At 42.0% G+C, this 21116-nt stretch overlaps 1 protein-coding gene and 1 long non-coding RNA gene across 2 annotated transcripts in view; one reads left to right on the plus strand and one right to left on the minus strand.

The window, feature by feature from the left end:
- EGFR (epidermal growth factor receptor) overlaps positions 1-21116 on the minus strand; it is a 222289-nt gene that overhangs the window by 65919 nt on the left and 135254 nt on the right. The window contains exon 2 of the mRNA XM_019539300.1: positions 4615-4766. Within this exon, the coding sequence (XP_019394845.1) occupies positions 4615-4766 (152 nt within the window). The remainder of the gene's footprint in view (positions 1-4614; positions 4767-21116) is intronic.
- Positions 1-21116, plus strand: part of LOC109312935 — a 54788-nt gene that overhangs the window by 3198 nt on the left and 30474 nt on the right. The window contains exon 2 of the long non-coding RNA XR_002101935.1: positions 19268-19632. This is a non-coding gene — a long non-coding RNA (uncharacterized LOC109312935). The remainder of the gene's footprint in view (positions 1-19267; positions 19633-21116) is intronic.

The following is a 21116-nucleotide window of genomic DNA, read 5'->3' on the forward strand; positions in this document are numbered from 1 at the left end:
GACCTGGGAGGGTGTGGGCAGTGGAGTGCCCCAGGGCTCGGTCCTTGGGCCGATGCTGTTCAACATCTTCATCAGCGACCTGGACGAGGGTGCGGAGAGCACCTTGTTCAAGTTCGCTGATGACACCAAGCCATGGCGTAAAGTGAATACACTGGCAGGCAGGGACTGCATCCAGGCAGACCTGGATAGGTTAGAGAAGTGGGAGGATCTGAACAGCATGCGGTTCAACAAGGACAAGTGCAGGGTGCTGCACCTGGGGAGAGGGAACCAGCATTATGGTTAAAGGTTGGGGGCTGACCCTCTCAGCAGCACAGAGGCAGAGAGAGATCTTGGAGTCATGATTGACTCGAGGATGAACAGGAGTCACCAATGCAATGAAGCAATAGGCAGAGCCAACTGCACCCTGTCCTGCATCAACAGGGGCAACACTAACAGGTCCAGAGAGGTCTTGCTCCCCCTCTATGCGGTGCTGGTCAGGCCGCAGCTGGAGTACTGTGTCCAGTTCCGGGCACCACACTTCAAGAGGGATGTGGGGAACCTGGAGAGGGTCCAGAGGAGGGCCACTCGTATGGTTGGGGCCTCCGTGGCCAGCCCTATGAGAAAAGGCCGAGGGACCTGAATCTCTTCAGTCTCCGCAAGAGGAGACTGAGAGGGGATCTTGTGGCTGCCTACAACCTTATCAGGGGCCACTAGCAGGGACTCAGGGAAAGTCTGTTCACCAGGGCCCCCCCCTGGAGTCACCAGGAACAATGGCCACAAGCTAAGGGAGGATAGGTTTAGGTTGGATATTAAGAAGAACTACTTCACTGTAAGGGTGGCCAGAGCCTGGAACAGGCTTCCCAGAGAGGTGGGCTCTCACCTTCCCTGGAAATCTTCAAGAGGAGACTGGATAGGCACCTGGCTGGGGTCTTATGACCCCTCCCACTCCCAGTGCTCCTTTCTGCCCACGGCAGGGGGTCGGACTCGATGATCTGTCTAGGTCCCTTCTGACTCTTTGATTCTATGATCTACCCTAATCTGGGCGCGGGCCAACCAGGTTAACTGTGCCACACAGACATAGACCTAGAATGAAATTATACTATTCACTGATTGAGGTCCAAGGGATTGCTACAACATCTCAGCCCAGTAAAGCCTATCAAAAGTCCAGTAACCCCTCTCCTACAGAAAAAGTTGCTGCTTTTTTAATACTCTCAAAAGTAAGTTGTTATGGAATGACAATTGATGTTAGGGAAAATTTTTAGCTCATCCAGTCAAGTGTTTGATTTATCTCTGTAAACATGAGGGTTTCCATCTTATCTCAAACTGTCACTTTAAAAAGAACTTTATTATTTATTAATTATGCGCAGAAAAGCTCAAAGTTGCACAGAATTATGCAGGTACTTTGTATGGGTGTGGGGGGTGTGGGTAGGTGTGTGGGATTTGGAGCCCCAGAAGGGGGGACTCTTGCATACCTTGGCAGGATGTGGGGTACTGTGGGTCAGGAGTGAAGGGAAGCAGCAGGGCTGGGGGGGCTGTGGCTTGGGAGTGAGGGGCAGGGCACAGGCATATCACTGTCCCCCACCCCAATCCACACAGTCATATTACCCCTACAGGTGTCCTCTTTTTTGAAACTGGAAATATGGTAACCCTACATGAACACAGCACAGCTGAGTGTAGAACAGCACCCAGCAACTAAGTCTGTGGAGGGGTAGAGGCAGGGAGAGAGAGGGAAGGGGCAGGGGGTAGAGATTGAGGCCCCCATGGCGAGAGAGGGAATGGGGCAGGGGCTGAACCCCGGGGCTGGGTTGGGTTGGGTCATGCAACAGAGCTGTGGGTCGTCCAGGGGTGTGTGTGTGGTGGTGGTGGGGGGGGGAGAGGTAGTGCAGCTCCCCACTGCTGGAGCTCCCCCCAGGGAGGCATGGGGGACATGTGCCCCCTGGATTTGTGCATGGGACAGAGGCAGGTTGCCTGCTGCATGCTGGGGCTCTGCACCCTGCCGCCTTTGCCCCAGGAGCTGCGTGATGCTTTGTTGTGCCTTTTGCTGCTGGGCAGCAGGGGATGTGCGGCTAACGTGTGGCTCCGAGAACAAAGGCAGCAGGGTGCAGAGCTCCAGTCTGCAGTGGGCAGTTCACCTCCACCCCATGCACAAATGCAGGGGGCACATGCCCCCATGCCTTCCCTGGGGACAGGTGCAGCAGCAGGGAGCCTTACCCATACCAACGAGCCTCCCACAGCTCTATTCCACAACCCACTCCATCCCCTGGCCCACTCCCTCCCCCCCATGGGGGCCCTGACCTGCCCCCCACTGCCCCTTTCTTTCCACAGACTTACCAGCTGTGCACTGCTCTATACGCAGCTAAGCTTTGTTTCTCGGCACATGTGTGCTGGGGATGCTTGTGTGTGTCTGTGTGCCCCCTCCCTCCTGCAGCAGCCCAGAGCCCATGCCCAGGCTGCCCTGCAGTCCTCTGCACTACCAATACTGCCCCGCCAGGTGGCCCAGAGGTGGCAGTGACGACAGCGGAGTGGAGCCCAGGTGCAGGCCCCAAACCCCCATGAGTGATTAACACATTAAAAAAATGAATGCAAGAACCAATTAACACATTATTGGGCACATTAATGGCGATCGACAGCCCTATTTAGTGTGTGTGTGTGTGTGTGTGTGTGTGTGTGTGTGTGTGTATACACATATACACACTCTCAATGTGTATACATAAATATACAAAACATGTGTGCACACACGTGTGTATGCATGTGTGCATAAAAGCTATTACTTCATTATCTCTCTGCACTCAAAAATTCAGTGGAATCTTCTTACAAAGTTTGTTACAAAAAGAATTTCAGCACAACAAATATAGCGCCAAATTTCTCCTGATGGCCCACAGTAACAGTGGTAACTGGACTTTGTTAAAATGAAAATGTACTGCTGTGAAAAATTCCTTACAATGAATGTTCTTTTTCCAGTGCACGTATGTATAATAGTGCCGTGGTGATATGAACACAAAGCCAAAAAACCCCATGGTACAGTCCATCTTGTTAAGATAAGCAGAAATGTAGCCCTCATAGAAAAAAGATGATGAAAATGGAGGAAGAAATAATTTCTGGCTACAAAAAAAGGTATCTAGTCAACAGAACTCAGCATCATTCTACTCTTCATAATTATAATCTTTATAAAATCTTTTTAAACACTTTTTGTTATAAAGAAATTTAGGTACAAGAAAGTGAATCTCTTGAAGTTTACTCCTGGATTCCACTTGTATTCTAAACTGGCAGCTGGCACCAGACGAACTATACCTTCATGGCAAATGATTTCAAAGGCAGGAAGGATGATCTAGTTGCTGAAGCAGCAGACTATTAGTTAGGAGATGTGAGCTCTGCTCCCAGCCACACTACCTCCTTTCTTTGTTAGCTCAGACAGACTGTACTAGGACAGAGTGCTTTTTTTATCCCTGGTATATCTAGTATACAGATATACTAGTATATAGCCCTTTTTCTCTTAGATTCAGATGTCACTATGATTGTTCATGGACACAAATGTAGCACAAGACAGTTGTTCCTGAGCTACTGCTAAGGACTACCTGGAAAGTTGCTCACAAATCATACTGGATGGACAATGCAATTGCTTGCTTACTCAATGCAGGCAAAAAGCACTTAAGAGCATTTTTACATGTGCTTCAGGAGGTATGGGAGTGCTTTAATTAGTGAGCCATGCTAATTAGAAGTGCTTGAGCATCACATGCATCAGTGTCCCCCCGCTGAAAAATGGAGGTGAGGCACTTTGAACTAAGATTCATTGAACGAGCTTTAGTTCATAGTGCCACACCACCATTTTTCAGCCCGGGGGGACGCTGATAAACATGACACTAGAGTCTGCTGGAGTGCATTAATTTCTGTGCTCCATCAGACTTGATTAATTGATTTCCAGCGCATCAGAGCAGGCTCCTAGCATACATATAGGAGCCCGAAGTGCTGATGGACATAAGAAATATAAAGCTTTACATGTCTCCGTTTCTCGCCCCGTAATATCAGGAAGTCAATAAATGAGCTGGAATTCTCAAGCCCTACACTTTAAAATCTGAAGGCAGGCTATCCCCAGTGAAGTTTCATTAATTTTTCAATTTACTTCATCCATGGATTTACTGAAGCTCAAGGTTGCTACAATTTAGGACACAATGCAGAGCTGTACCTTCCCCCATGAGAGTATAGAGGCAAGGGAAAGAGAGGTGCAATACAACTTTCAATTTAAAAAGCATTATTGTTAAGCAGTGGGTGACTGGCAGAAACTCAGCTCATTAGGCACTACAAAATCATTCCTCAAAGTGCCTTACAGAACAGTTTGGAGCTCAAAATTGCTATTTACCTATATGGTTTCTCCTACAGCATGCAGGTATTTCAGATATCCAGTCTCTGATGTCTCTAACTGACAGCAGCGGTGTGCTCAAAAAGTGCTTAACTTTGCACATCACTTCATACATATCTCACCTTCAAAGCACAGTGAAATTCCATAAGCAAGTAACTTTGCATTGTGCAAAAATATCCCAACCAAGTTAAACATTTCAGGAAGTTGTGCCAATCTCATAGGCATGTGTTTTTTTTGTTTGTGTTCTGGATTGGAGTAATATGATTAAGTACACTAACCTTCAGAAATGAGAGATCATAATTGCGGTCCACATATGTTATTTCCAGATTGCCAAGCACTATCTCACAGTTGTTATACATCCTCTGCAGGCTGATGAAATGGTCCTCCATATTCCCCAGCTGTGTCAGCTTGTTACTTGTTCCTTGGCATACTGGTGAGAGAAAGAAAGCTCCATGAAACAAAAGATAAACCAATACAGAGTGTGTGTCCAACTCTACAAATATTAGATCATCAGGAAAGCACTGTGTGTGGTCTTTAAGAAAAAGCAACAACACAATCAATATTTTGTCCATCTCCTGGAATAGTTCAGTGGAACGTTCCTCAAGAGTTGAGACTGCTACAAACTAATATTGGGAATATTTCTCCATCATCTGCATCTTTGTGATGGGGTAAGGCTAAAGCAAGGACTCGGGTGTTGGTTGTAGCTGTGTTGGTTTAAGGACATGGGCAGACAGTTCTTTGGGTAAATGTGGTATCTTTTATTAGACCAATTAATAGTTGGAAAAATTGTTCTTTGTAAGCTTTCAGGTACAAAAACTCTTCTTTAGGCAGAGGGACAGTCATTCTGCAGAATAAGGGGATTTGTACCCAAAAGCTTGCAAAGAACAATTTTTCCAGCTATTTAAGTTGGTCTAATAAAAGATATCATTTACCCAAAGAATCTTGTCTGTCTAAAACAAGGGCTCAGGATTTTGGGATCTAGATTTAAGTATCTTCCAGAATTTTGTGACCTACATATATCAAATCCTGGTGGGTGGCCATGGATTTAACAGAAGGCAAAACAGATATGCACCTTTATAGACCAACTCAATAAGATATATATAGAGAGAAAATACAAGCTTTTGTGAACCTGAGTTCACTTCATCGCATGTTGTCACCATCAAACAGTTAAATTGGAGCCCTGTTCTGCAAAGTGACTAAAATGGACACTATGGATTTTTCTTGTAGCTCAGGGACCACTACGTTAAAATATCAAAGGGAGAAAATAAGGCATCTTCTCCCTTAAACTAACATACCTGCAAATTATCATATCACGTACAGCCTCCCTCATCCATTATCCTTAGAAAAAAATAAATCTACAGCCTAAATTATGTTCATACTTACACCTGCACAATATCACAAGGTAAACTAATAGTGTTTCACCTGGGGAACCAAAGGACATAATTAGATCTAGACAATCTATGACTGGTGCTGATATAAAGTAAAGAAAAAAAATCCAGGATGATTTTCAGATCCCAGATTATATTTTTATGATGGATGATTTAAAAAAGAAAAAAAAGGTAATTTGCATTGTATTTTCAAGAGAACATGTTCTCTATTAATTTACTGAGGCATGGAAACCTATAACACTATCTCTGTAGTTACTATATGGTACCAAAGCAGGATAACAGGTGCAGCTAAAAGACTTCAGAACCATCAATTTTTTTCCTGTTTCTTAAAAGGAGGCTTTGTGACCATAATTCAGCCTTGTTGCTGCCAGCTTCAGATTCTGCTCAACTCTGATAACACTTAGTGCATTGGCTAGGAACTCTTATGCATTTTCTGACAATTATATCCTGCAAGACAGGATACCCTTAAAGATCTTAAATCTTCTTTGTTTCCTTTCCATGTGGCTGGCAGCTTGTAGCCAGCGTAGCAAACATACTATTCTAAGCTCTGTGGAAATGGAAGAAAGTCCTCTCCTCAAAAGAAACTTTCAGACCGAGGCTCCTCTTAGGTTACTAGGAGGCTGCTTGATTTAGACAAGACAAAGGGTGCGGTGCGGCCTCACTCAGAGGTGTGGACCATGAGATGCCTGGGTATCTGGTAAGGGCAGAAGGCATACATGAACTCTGGAGGAAGTGAGAAGCTTGAAGTCCTCAAACGCATATATCCAAGTGAGTCAGGAAGGGTTGCTTTGGTGCCAGCTCTTGCCAATTGAAATGGCAGGATTCAGTTAGACAGCCCAGAGCTAACAGGACCCTGCAGGGTTCAGACAGCTGTAGCTGCAGTAGCATCTGGATACCTGACGTATATGGGAATTGTCCTGACATATTTTGTTTTGGCACACATATGTAGTTAATGATGCCTAAGTCTGCATTCTCAGCGGAGAAGCAAAACCTTCACAGAGGGGAATGCTCCTGTTATGTAGGTTTATGGTGGCGTGATGGAAAAATTAGTACTTGCCTAACATTGCATTGTACCCTTTTAGAAAAACTAGAGGAACTGTCAAAAATTAGCACCAGTATGTTTCATCACAACAAAGGAATGGGACTTCAAGTACTTGTACATGACATGCTTTGTTAATGCTATAACGTAGTGCATTTAACTGCTCAACACAGTATTACATAAAAGGAGGGAAAAAACCCCGTGCCTTCATCCAATTGTTCTCCAGCTTATTTTTAAATAGCTAACATTAAAATATCATCTCTGCTATGCTACAAGTGAAAGTGAAGCACACAGAACAATACATTCAAATACTGGAGCAATTCAGTGTGAGCCATGATCAAGGGCTGGTTCTGAGTTCAGATACCAATGGTGTAAAAGAAGAGTCTTCAGTGGGAGAACCGGATCTTTACTTTGTACCGTCTGTAACTGCAAAGAAAAGCAGACCCCTAATCTCAAGGGGACAGTGACAGAATAGCTTTCTGTGTGTGTGAAGAAAAATAAATGACATTATTATTTTGACAAAAGTGAAGGAAAAAACCAAAGTCTGTGAGATATCAACAGAGAGAAAACACTGGTTTCTGAAGCAGACAGATGACCAACTATCCTTGGGTAGCCACCACAGCAGACACTATTAAAGCACCACCCCATTAGAAGCACCTAACTCTTTATTTGCCTTGGCTAACCCAGGACAGAAGTGGACATGACACCTATGCTGGTGTAAATTGTATTATGTAAATTGCTTCTTTTTTATGCTAGTATAAATGTGTCAGGTGACAAGGCCCCATGCAGGAGAGAAGATAACTTAATAATGCAGACCTAAAAAGAAAGTTGTCAGCTGGTAAAAGCATTTATTGAACTTGTTATTTCCCAGTGCAATGGACACCATAGTACCGTGATAATAGATTCCAGAACATCTGTCTATATTTACTATAACTTTAATTCCACAGTTTTTATTTATTCTTATTCTAATATAAGAAATATACTGCAATACATGAGATCACTGTGTGTCAAGTGCTGGCAAAGGTGGGCACTTAATGGGGACTTCAATTAAACAGTCTAAGCTGCATGCTGCTGAACTCCGATCTGTCTTTCAGCCAAAGTATTTTAATTTATGTCAACACAGTGCAGGAGGATCAAAAGAAATCTATGACCCTTGTCAAATTTGCGTCAAAATCTATTATTTATTCAACTGTTGGGAAAAAAACCCTAAGGTTAGTAGAGATGCTTCAACTATGATTTCAAATATTAGAGTCTCAAACTTTTACACGATTAAACATTTCCTTTTGGCTCAAGCATAAGGTGATTTATCAACAGCAGTCATAAAAGAAGCCTCTCTTGCCACATTATGGTCAAATGACAAAAGCAGAAAGATGGAAATACTGCCATGTACTGAGCTGCACTGGAGAATCTGTCATTAATGGGAGACTACTGTCAAAACCATTTGTCACTGTCAGGAGGACAGAGTAGCAGTAAAGGGATTTGCTTAAGCTGTTAGAAATATTTCAATTAGACAAAGAAAACACATTCATAAACAGTCACAGTCTGAGCTAGTAGAAATGACCATAGGGAGCCAATCTAATACTAAGAATCAAATGCAAATTATCAGATGCAAATAAAGTTTAGATTAGCCTCAAAATTGAAGAAATGTGATTCACCTACACTGATCTTCAGAGTGTGCCAAACAACAAGACTCCCTCTTTAAATCCTGCTTTTGTGCACTGACCAAAGTAGCCACGAACTACCTACAAGTCCAAAAACTTGGTGGTAGAGTAGTGGCACTCCAGCCCACGCGCCAAATTTCCAGACCATGTGTGGAGCCCCGTGGGCCAGGTTGTATGGCCCTGTGTATTAGATTGGATGTGCAAGGCTAAGTAGGGGGTGGGGTGTCACCAAGGCCTGATCCCAGTGTGCAAGGGTGAGAAAACACAGTGTAGTGCCTCAAGGTTCAATCCTGGTACATGGGGCCCAATTTGGGCACATGAAGCCCAATCCAGGCATGCAGGATGGCTCAATGCCACTCAGTTAACTCGGGGGTCAAAAGGTGGAGTGCCACTATTTAAATCAGCCACAGAAACAGCAGATGCTACTGAGTAGGTTGATATCTTTTGAAGATTTCTATTTATTTGCATTAACATTCTATGAAATGCATTATTTGTTTTCATAGGTTTTAGCTAGAAGGAGTTCCACAAGAACTGGTAAAATCCATTCGAAATCTCAGTCTATAATTTTACCAAGCTATTTGCTATATGTCTATCAAATAAAAGTCCTTTTTTCGGAGCTTTACCAATCCTGGCTGACAAATAGGAAGACCTAGCCTATCAGTTTCTGCATATCTATACTTAATTTGCAAGGGAGGGTAGGGAGACTTCCCCCCCCTTAACAGTTACAAGGAAAATTTTCCAGTTCCCAACAAACCAAGAACGGTTAACCTGAATCTGCAGTAAAATACATCTCTTTATTTGCTGCTAGTTACTCTCAGGAGTGTGTTGCAGAATGCACAAAACAACATATAGTTTGGTTTGATCAGTGCTGTAGAGAGTTCTTTGGGAAGCAATGATGCTGATAAATATCTTTTTCTCATTTCCCTCTTGTGGCTAAATCCTGCAAAAACAACAAACTACCTAATCCAAGTTGCTGAGGCTAGGCCAGAAACAAGGAAACTGGGAAGGGGCAGAGATCCCTCTAACAACCTCAAGATAAAGAAAACAAAAGCTCCTTTTCCCTTCCAGCAGTTGTGTTTTGGATGGGCTTCACACTTATTCAACACCTATTAGTCAGGGCCTAATGTAGAAGCCGGGGCCCAAGGACCGCATTCCTGCCGGCACTGCCGCACCCGCTTCTTTCCCAGCATTTTTGACAAGTCTCAGTGAAAATGGTCACGAACAATGTGTTGAAACAAGTCCATCAGCCTCTGGGTGGGGAGCTGGGGAAGGCAGTACAGGACCATACAACAGTGCAGCAAGCAAAAAGTGTATATGTTTAGCTCCCTGCATAAGAAAAGGAGAAAATAAGGAGTGGGTCGGTACTTTTTCAGGGGCTTTGTCAATGTCCATAAGCGATGGCCAGAATTTAGGGTTGTCTTGTAGTGGTTTCTTCCTGACTTCTGGTTGCACAAAAGGATACAGGGAGAGATCCATAGTTACATACAAGTGCATCGAGTTCTCCTGAAGCCCTTTAAACTCTATGTTAGTTTATACCAGCTGAGGCTCAGATGCAGGTTTTTTTAAATGTAAGGTAAACAAATACACACACGTGCACACAAATGGCTCCCAAGGCCACACACCGAGTTACTAAGTTAAAAAGACAGTGTTGAATAATTCCCCAAATGAAATGGATTTTAAGGAAGAAATGGTTTTGCAACATTTTATGAATAGTGCTATTAATCTCAGCATGCTAAGAAAAATGATCCTCTGATCATCTGAAAATAATACTATCATTTCAACCCCATTCTAAAATGTTAGTCTTGGACCAAGAAGGAAGAAAAGTTGCAAACTATTAAAAAAAAGTTTTGAAAAATAATTAGTACAGAGTTCTAATCCACATCATCTGGGTTATAATTCCTCCTTGCCCACAAAAAGTCGACTTGTGAACTACAATGGCACAGACAATGCAGTGTAAGTGCCCCTAATGAGTGAGAGAGACTTATGTAATTAGTTCCCATGATGCATGCAGGTTAATGAAACAAGTTAATCCCTAAGAAAATGCATAGCTGTGCTCTTTTTCTCTGAATGGGAGAGTTTTTGATCCCATTTGTATTTTTTTTAACATGCAATATTGACGTTAAGCAATGTTAAGGGTTACCAACACTATTGATCTCTTTTGCTATACCGTTAAGTACCTACACAACCCACTTGTAAACTTGCACTTATCCTAAATGCTTGCAGTATACTGTATTCATAAAGGACAGCAAACAAACCAGAAGTTCAAAACCAGAGGTTTGTTTGCTGGGTCAGAACTTTCCTCAAACAGTAGAGAAGTTCAGATCTAGATCTGAACTTTGTGGCATGGGCTAATCTCTACAAAAACAGACTCCCCTTTTATGTGAAAATGTTAACAGGACAGAATTATGATCAGCTCTGAATGTTTTAGAGATAGAGGTATCTTGTTAGGAGGCAACTGGAATCTGCTCATGCGGAGATCCAGGACTTTGAAGAGGGGGGTGCATAAAGTGTGGTACATCATCACATATAACACGACACATTTTTCTCCACTTAAAGAGAAGAAGTGTTACTAATATGCTAGGGGGCTTGCTCCATATTATACAGTTTAAGATTAGAGAAAGCTCAAAAATAACTATTGGAATGTATATTAATCTGCTAGGTAATACATAAAGATTTAAAAAACTCAACAAACTAGGCAAATAAAAGTCAAAATAGTAAAAAAAACCCAACCCCCCCCAAAAAAACCAAACCCCCCCCCCCAAAAACCCCCTGTGTCATTAGTCCTGTAATCATTATAGTCAAATGTCTGTTGTTCAGATTCACAGTATAAAATCTAGCTTTCTTGAGCATCTTGACGGTGCTTCCAGTACTTAACTGTCAGTCATTTCTAAATCAGAGTTAATAGTAATACACCTGAGATAAGCTGTTTAGCTACAGCTAGACAGTCTGCAGAGCTGTGAAACAGAAGAGAGGTACTGGAATGGCTAACAGAGTAAAACTGCAAAAGAAAGGATAGCTCAAATAGTGAAACAATAAGACTATTAAACACCTGGGGAATGGAAAGAGATTAGCTGGCATTGGAAAGATGATCATGAGCCACAAAGTCAAGTGATTCCCTCCCTGTTGCCTAAACGGAAATGCTGCTGCACCTCCTAGGCAACTGGTTTTAAAGTTTGGGCGGAGCAGGGATCAAAGGAGGGTGCATCTGCACCAGTGCACTCCCCTGGATCCACCTCTGGATCTGTTGGATTTATATCAGGATTGGAAGTCAGGGTGTCCAAGGTCTGTTCTCTGTACTGCACAGGCCACCTCAGATCACATGCAAGCTACTTCACTTGGCTGAGATTCAGTCCCCACACCCATCAAATAAAGATAATGAGGCTACTTAGCCAAAGTGCCTTCGACTTACTCAACAGCGACAGGGCTATACAACAGGAAACGATTCCGTTTCCCTATGAGTTTTTTTTCCCCCAGCACACACTGTACTTTTATAAGTACCCACATTACCTGCGTCTTTAGGCAGGCAATTAAAGTTACTCTGTAAATACAATATGCACAAAATGTGACTGTCAATAAAATTTAATAAGAAGTGGAGGCCAAAGCAAACACTGAACAAATCTGGTTCCTGTAGGCAAATGTGCATGGAGATCATTGAAATGATCAGAAGTGCCAGGTGTAGTATAGCGGATATTTAACTCTCAGGCAGGAGACCTATGTGCTGTGAGCTAAATTTGCATTTCATAGCTGGAATCAGCAGCACCCTAAACAAGCAGCAATTGAAACAGTCAGAAAAAGACAATTATACTGTATAACCCTATCCATCTTCCTTGAAATATAAAATCCATGGAGTTCTAGTGCTGATGAAAGGCACAGAGCTGACTACCTTGGACGCTGAATTCCTTCATCTACCCATCCACAGAACCAGGAAAATGCAAGTTTCCCTTCATTGCACCAGAGTGCCTCAGCCTTCACCTGAAGGGTGCAAGCCTAACTCCAGTCTCCAGGGCCCTCTTGGCCCATGACCTATGGAAGAATGTCAGCAAGGTTCCCAATTACTGCTAGCTGTAAGGGCACATGAAAAACTGCAGTGAGACCAAATCATTTTGTGAATATATTTTCTAAAGCTACCATAGCCAGTGGTATGCAGGGATGCAGAAAGCAGACATCCAATTAAGAGGTTGATGTCTATAATGCTAACTGACCTGAGAGAGAGAGAGAGAGAGAGAGAGAGATCACTTCAGACATGAAAATTCACATTTTAAAACTCACTCCCAGTAGTATAACTGGCTGCTGCCCTGATTGAAGTGAGAAGCACACACACACAATTTAAAATTTCCCAATTACAGCAATGCAAGCGCTGCTGTCCATCTTTTCTCAGGGCTTTAAAAAACCCTTGGGGTTGCTGTGAAAACAATCTTTAAGTCTAGATTTTGTATGCTGTGCGTGTCTATATTCAGCACCGACATGCCAAAATAATAACCCAACAAGGTGATTTCAGGCGCACACAGGTCATTTCCTTTACTTTGTGCATCATCCAGTGTCTCATTTTACTTGACCTAGATGATTCAATTTATTTTTCTTTGTTCCCAGCTTTTATTGCAGGGGGGTGGGCTGAAGAGCATATTCGGCCTTCCTAACCAGCCACTATGTTTATAAATATCTTTTTTCCCATACCCCATGAAGAATTTGGCTTCTGGTTCATTTTGGTATTCTATGCAAGAACAGTATCTTTCCAAGGCTACTGTTCCAGACACAGAGCTGCTGGTGAAGGACAGTACAAATTAAAAGCACTGTGTGTCCTAGCAAATTGCAACTAAGTCTTTAATTGAGCTGTGGGAAAAAGAACAGAAAAGAAGAAAAAAAATACCAGTGAAAAGGAAACATTTTATGCTGAGTAACACGAGTGTGTGTGGAATAAGCCACCATATATCTATTTATAATACTGTGTGCACTTATATATCCAGGCACACATGCATGCACACACACACTGCTTCCTCAAATCCACAATACTAAGCCCATACTGGAAACCACAATTTTAAACTGTTTTTTAAAGTTTGTTTGGTACACGTTTTGTAATGAATTAAGGCAAGGCCCACAAAACCAGCTAGCCATGTTTATTTCATTTTTTATGGGTGCAAATATCTGTGCTTGGTGTCAAAAAGGAGGCCAGACTGAGAGCCTCCTTTAAAAACCAGAGCCATCATTTAAAAAAAAAGAAAAAGAGAAAAAAATAAGAATAGGGTTTTTTTTTTTTTAGGTTTATATGCATATTGGTCCAAAGCCTGCTCCACCCAGAAGACAAAATATTGTACAGATTTTAGTTTCTGGCTGTATTTGAGCAACATGCATTGGGTGAAATCCTGGCTCCAGTCAACTCAGTGGCAAAATTCCCAGAGACTCCAATGGCGCCAAAGTTTCACACACAGGGCCTGACCCACAGCCCACTGAGGTCAATGAAACAACTTTTAATAGGCTTTTGATCCAGCGTATAAGGCAGTTGCTTTAGAACAGCATGGCAAGAATAATCCCTCATCTTCATACCACTCCAAACCACTGATAAGTGGGGGGAAAAAAATGATCTTTAGTGGATCCCTATAGAAAAGGAAAATTATTTAGAAAGCAGCAAGCAACTGAAAACAAGGAGCCAAATCCACACACCCACATACCCAAATCTAAGTCTTGTGGAAAGGATAAAGCAAAAAACACTTTTGAAGTTCTGTTTCACATTAGGACTATACAAGGCCACACAGATGCTCTCAGCCTGTGGCCTGACCTCTGCTCGCCGCACTTCACTTTTAAGATGGGGGAGGAGTTCCCATAGCTGAAATGAGTGCATGCATTGTTTGCTACTGGCTGTACAACATTTAAAAGGAAGAAGTAACATTAGCTGGCATTATGGGGTTGGATAAGTTCCCAAGGAAGTACAGCTCAGTTGGAGACAGGTACAAATGACAGCTTTCAATTTTTTTTTTTTTTTTTTTTTTTTTTTTTTTTTTTTTTTTAAGTGCCCCCAGTGAAATCAGGGATAGAGCAATAGAGAGGGAAGAGCTCATATTGCTAAAAAGAACAACAGGGGTGCAGTAGAACAAGATAGTCAGGGAACAGGATGCATCCACCACACCAGTGAATGGGTTAAAAAAATAAAATAAAATAAGAAAAGATAGGAGGAACGCCCAATTTGTTTTTTCTTTCATTGCAAAGGCCCACCCCACAGTACATACTCCCAATGTGTTGTTGTGAAGTGGAAAGAGCAGGTAGTATCACATTACCAGTACAAACAAGCAGCAAAGACCAATGCTTAATCACAGTATCCAGTCATACAGCTTATCTGGTTAGTGAGCTATGACATGACAATGTATTTCTCGACACTGTATGATTGGGAACTGCTATCTCCAGAGAGAAAGGCAAAAGACCGTCTCTTTTGCCCCTTTCAAAGGGTGATTTGATCCATTTCCTGCTGTTCTGTATAGTTTTAAAGTCCCATGTAACAAGACTTTTTTCCCTGTTATGAAAATGAATAAGCAACAGTGAAAACAAAGTTCCTCTTCAACCACCTGTACTTAGAAAAGGACAAATGAGTGTACATTGCCTGTCTACGCTGAGAAAGGGAAGGCCCGTGTTTTCTGACACCTTAAAAAAAAAACAACCAAACCGAACCCCCCCCATCCCAGGAATCAATATATTTTTAGGCTCTGTCCTGGGAGTGGGCAGGGAAATCTTGTCAGAACAGTGTTATAACGCCCATACTGCAGTAACATTTGCACTGCTACCCTGCTTTGACAAGACACTGCAGTAGCTGGCTCAAACCAAGTGTTGGGCTGTGAAAATTTAGGCACTTTTCGGGGAATGAGGGAGTCAGAAACTTTGCTGCTCCAGGGACAGCACAAAGAGGGATCATAGATCTGATGTGTATGGGGCAGTGCTTATGTCCCTGTTCCTCCATTACTGGGCCTCCCAAAACTGGCCTGTGTGTGCATGTCAGTGCAAAAGAAAGGAGTCCTCTCCATACCATACACCTCTATTCCTCTTACCTTTGAGGATGTGCGATCTATTTAAGTGCATGAATGGAGCTGTACTCATAGGCAGGGGAGCATAAGGACACTGGCCCACACTCATACTCAAAGCTCCTCTTCCTACGGCATCCTCACACCTTCAACTCTTTGCACCTGCATGCGAGCCAAATACAGACTGACCCTAAATATGGGCTGTTTTCAAACAACCTGAAAGCTGGTCTTCCTGGAGCAGCTCACATGAAAATATAACCCATCAAGGCTGGCAGTACTTTCCTGTAGAAACCAGGAATGCGCTGTTCCAAGCTTCTGCCAGTAAGGTGATCAAAATATTAGCATTAATGTTATAAAGGAAGTACAGTGAAAGATCTGACAAGGAGAACAATGTGATCCTTGATGAAGGGAGAGGCACATGATGCTGTGCTGTAAAGGCAGTCTTGGGATTTCAGGTTAGAAAGGAGGGCTGTGAAGACAGTACAATTTATTTAAGTGGTTACTTATGTACAACCAATGGTTTTTTAAGTATCTAGCAGCTGTCCTAGGGATAGGGCAAGTTTCTGTATTTCTGCACTGTATTTTTTCATACTGAATTTCAGCCTAAGACTTTCAGTGGGAAAAAAAACCCCATGTTACCAGAAACAAAATTGCTATAATTTGATCTCGGAAGTTTCAGAAACAAAAGAAAGAGTAGGAAAAAAAAAAATACCAAGAGTACAAATACTGATCAGACTACAGCAGATGTTCTCCCTTGAGAAAAGTGGTTACAAATACAAATGCCACCTAAATAAATAAGTTTCATTTTAGTAGGACTGTAAAGACAACAGCATTTAGGTAACGAAAACACTGCTACAGCAGAACAAAACCAGTATCTTTGCACAAATTCAAATCCTATAATTTAAAACATCACAAAAAATATCCTAACGTGATTGCTTTATGTCTACTTTCAAACAGTGTGGTTTGGAGTACTGTAACCGCTAAGATTAATTCAGACGTTCAAACATAATATGGAAAAACAATGACAGCTCTTAAAAACTACTTAGACAGGATTTGTAATTGCAAGAAACCAACTCCAAAAACCAACCCACCACAGTGGAGAAAAGAATACGTATTAAAGGAAAACCTTCCCAGATGCTTTCTTATTTATATTTGCTTGTGTGAGAGTAATATTTTCAGCTAGATCTAATTTTAAGCTGCCTTTGTGCCTTCAAGCAAAATGTGGGAGATAGTTATACAGGACCAGGAGGGTCTCTTCTCAAGGGAAAGATACGACTGTTCTTACAGTAGTTAACGAAGCCTTACAGTCCGACTCCCTGTTTGTTTTCAAGTACCAGCTAGTAGAATTTCTTTACATTGGCAGGGGGTCGGACTCGATGATGTGTTTAGGTCCTTTCCAACTCACTGATACTGTGATTCTATGATTCTTCCTCCTTTTTTTCCCCTCCCAGGACAAATATGCTTGGTTTATTTCACAAACAAAGGGCCCAAAACAACACCCATGGAAATCGCCAGCAGTCTTTCCAATGACTTCAGTGGAAATTGGATCAATGCTTAAATTTTGGTTTCACGTTAGTATGGATTGGGGTAATACCACAGTTTGAACTTGACCCTGTACAGTTTGTGGATAATAGTTTTTTTTCCCCGTTTTTAACGCACCACACAAAAGTAAACTTGTATCGTTACTTTTAAATGAAATGCAGAAGTTGTATGGTTACTTTTAAATGCAAAATGTTGATGGGGTGATGAGCCACACCCAATAGTTTTATGGTTAACAGAGCAACCCAGGACAAAAAAGAAAAGGGCGAGTCATCATCCTGTTAGAGGTGGTGTTAGTTGGGTCCCTTAGAAATATCTGTTTTTGGGACAATGACATTCAACACCTTCAATAATCATCTGGAGAAAAACATAACATGACTGCTGGAGGAGGACAGTTTGGCTACATGGACTGATCTGGATAGTTTGGCGAGATGAACTCATTTTAATACAGCCAAAGGTAAAGTCATGCATCGAGGAACAGAGAATATGGGTCACACTTTGAACTTGGAAGATCATACCCCCAAAATTATTAACGCTGAAAAGGACATGAAGATAATAGTGAATAACCAACTGAATGCAAGCCCCCAGTGCAATGCTTTAGTTAAACAGAAAACACACTGCTTGGGTGCATAAGCTGTGAAATATCAAAGTAGGCACATGGGATACTCCTGTAGATATCTTTTATGAGACCACTGTTAGAAGACTGTGGGCTTGTCTAGGCTAAAAGCATATCTCTGTAAAGCAGAGCTAGTGTAGTTGCAGCATATGCTGAGAGAAGTTTTTATGCTGTTATAGTTACCCCAACACCGCTAATGACGTAATTCATGCCAACAAAAGCACTCTTGTGTTGGCATATCGGTGTCTACCCCAGGGGTTTTGCTGGCTTAGCTAAGTCAGCTGGGGGTACAATTTATAGGTATACCAACAAAACTGTGTAGTGTAGACTTCTAGTCCTGGTCTTCTGTTCTCTTGTGAGTGATGCGATTTTGATCAGAACTGGAGCCTGTCTCATGAAATGAGAAGCTCTAAGTCTCTAGCAAATATCAGGCAAACCTGATAGGAGGATACCTCTTTGGGTGCCTGCCCCACTAGCTCACGTCCAATGGTACGACAGCCAATTAGAGTTCAGAGTGGGGCAGAGCTTTCTTTCTCCATATCCCTTAAGCCAGGGAGTGTCAACCAGGGGTATGCCCGAGGGGGTACACTGCAGTGGCACAGAGAAGTGGGGGCAGGGCCGCCAGCACTTTGCATCACTAAACTTCCAGTTGCGCCACTGCACACCACCAGCACTTCTGGTTTTGCTGCTGCATGCTGTGTGGGGGACCCCCGCCAACTCCCATTGTAAACCGGCCACCAGGGGACCTCCCTCATGTTCAACTGGCTGCCGGGGGACCACCTGCTTGTTGACTGGGTACTGGGGGTACAAAAAAGGTTGAAAACCCCTGCCTTAAGCCAACCCAGGACAGTTCCCAGAGAAGGCGAGTGGGAACAGCAAATATCCAGCCCCCAAAAGCACCTCCATTTTCTTGCCATCCCTCTCTTCACTTCTATCTGCAACACCGCTCAGCAACAGTTGAAGAATTTCACGGAACTGTGGCAAGGCAGAATTGCTGCGGGGTAATAGGATGGATTTGGAGGTTGGGAGGGCAGAACAGCTAGGTATGGAACCAACAACATGAGAGAGCTCTTGGAGCAGGATGAGTTTTGGAAAACAGGCAATACTAACAGCATCTCCCCCATACTGGGGATGGGGAAGGGAGACATTTAAAATAAATAAAAAAGTAGCCAAAAAATAACCCTTTTAATTATTTTTCAACCAGTATTTCTGAGGCTTGAACTCAGGAGTTTTGAACTTCTAGGGTTGCGAAGACTGGAGTCACAGTTTATCCAAGAGAAGGCTGAAAGTTTCCTTAGTCATAGTCTACCAGTACATACATGAAAAAGAGGTTTTGTATAGTAGCCGGCTCTTAACTAATAAAAGAAATGGGCACTATAATGAGATCCAACAGCAGAGAGCTAAAACTAGCTCTTTAGTCTGGAAATAAGACGAACTTTTAGAAGCAAAGTTAGCACTACTTACATGGAGACATGGTAAATTCTCTGTGACTTGCTGTCTTGATTTAAAGAATAGGTAGATTTCTAAAAAATATGGAATTTACTGGACGAGGTTTGTTCTATTCAGGAGGTTAGAGATGAGATGATCATAATGGTACTTTGTGGCCTTAAGATACTATGACTTGCAATTTAATTTGCGCTACTGTAACAAAGAAAAAAATTAATGAAGAAATATTTTTTTTCAGGCTATATCTATAATAGTGGCCACAACACTGACCTTCGAGACAATCTACACCTCAAATTAAGGGTCAAGGCTGATGCCTGCTCTGAAGGGGAAGGCTGATGCTGCTTTCAGAACTGCCATCCTTTGAGGAAAGTCTGTATAATGGAAAGGAGATCAAACAGGTTCTACTGTTTACAGCAGTACATGAACTATTGCTCGAAGTTTAATGGCAATGCTATTTGCATAATCAAGGCCAACAGAAGTGCAGAGTGATGGTTAATATCAGTCCCTGAGCCTTGTTCAGTGGCTGAAGACATCCCTTCTTTCTGGAACTGGAGGAATGAAACCCTAATCTACTAACCATTTTATTGCTAGTTGATTCAAACAGTAAGTCATTCCCATTACTTACCAGTGTATAAGCATGATTCAATTGTGGTTATATTTATTTGCTTTTGTTTCAAAGCACCTATATACAAATTTTAAAGAGAACATCCCAGTTCAGTCTTTTAATGAGGTTACAAATGAGTGAGCCTAGTATACCACAAAGCCTACTTTACTCTTTCTTTCCCTACTCTCATGACCAGAATGTGTAAAATGATGTTTCCTAAAAATTCTTTAGTTTACAATGTGAAATCATGCATCTAGTGCACACAAAAGAGCAACAGAAGGTGCATGTGCTAAGCTTCAGCACACAGCAATTAAATCAAAACTTGCTGGCAGAAGTTTATGCACCTATACAATAACAGCGCAACAGCAAATTGCTAAGGAGACATGAAATGGCTATACAAAATAAATCAGTGAAGAATCGTGGTGGCCATGGTTTTCTTTGCTAATATAGTTACTATACTTAAGCCTCAGAAAGAAATTAATTTGCACAGTTAGTCTCTGCTATGATCCTGCTCCAACTGTAGCTGTTTATTGTATGCCACTAACCCAGACAACACTGGGGGCAGCGGGAAAAGAAGAGAGAGAGAACAAGAGATTGATTGATTCCTGAAGTCAAGTATTTTTGTGCAAGTGTGTATTGAGGTCTGTTTCTAATAGACCTTCAAGTGGTTCATACTGCAACTTTATGCATCTCAGCTGGTCTGTAATGACAGGCGAGGGGTGTGGTGTTTTACAATCTACTTGCTAGCATATGGGAAAATAACCATATGATAACAGACACAAGCTCATGCCTTTTGATTGCAGAAAATGCATCTCTTATTTAATTTCTTCTGGCACTTCCAGTACTAGTGATATTTTACAATAAAATGAAAGAAACTAACAATATCTAAATATATATGAGGACTGGTTTCCAGTAACGTCAGCTGCTGATTGTTCAAAGCCAATTCAAAATGCTTCAGAATTTGAAGAAACGAGATTTTGCAACAAATCAAACTATCAAAATACTTTAATCTATGGGATTTTGTTAATTGTACAGTTTGCTTTTTACCATTAAGGGATGTTACATGCTTTTCTGAACACTTTTAGATTGCTCTTCCTGACGAACAGAACTTTTAAGCATTGTACCACAAGCTACTATATTCACACATGCTTTTCTAAAAGTTTTTAGTAATCTCTCTAAGTGTAAATTCTACCAAGACTCGTATGGAGACCCAGAAAGGATGACAACATTTATATATCTGCATAAATGCAGCTGTACCTCCTTTTTGATTGAAAAAGAATTAATTTGCATTTCTCAGAGTTACCCGATTGACAATCCTGGAGACAGATGACGTTTGCCACATAAATGGTAAAATCAGTGTAAAAGCACCACAGCAGCACTGAAACTACTGATGCTACCCTGAACTAGGTATAGAGATATTTTATTGTTATCTTCACGCAGGACCCAACACCGTACTCACATAAGTCAACATAAATATCGCTTT

The sequence above is a fragment of the Crocodylus porosus genome, unplaced genomic scaffold, assembly GCF_001723895.1.
Source record: "Crocodylus porosus isolate Cpor-Errol unplaced genomic scaffold, CroPor_comp1, whole genome shotgun sequence".
Lineage (NCBI taxonomy): Eukaryota > Metazoa > Chordata > Crocodylia > Crocodylidae > Crocodylus > Crocodylus porosus.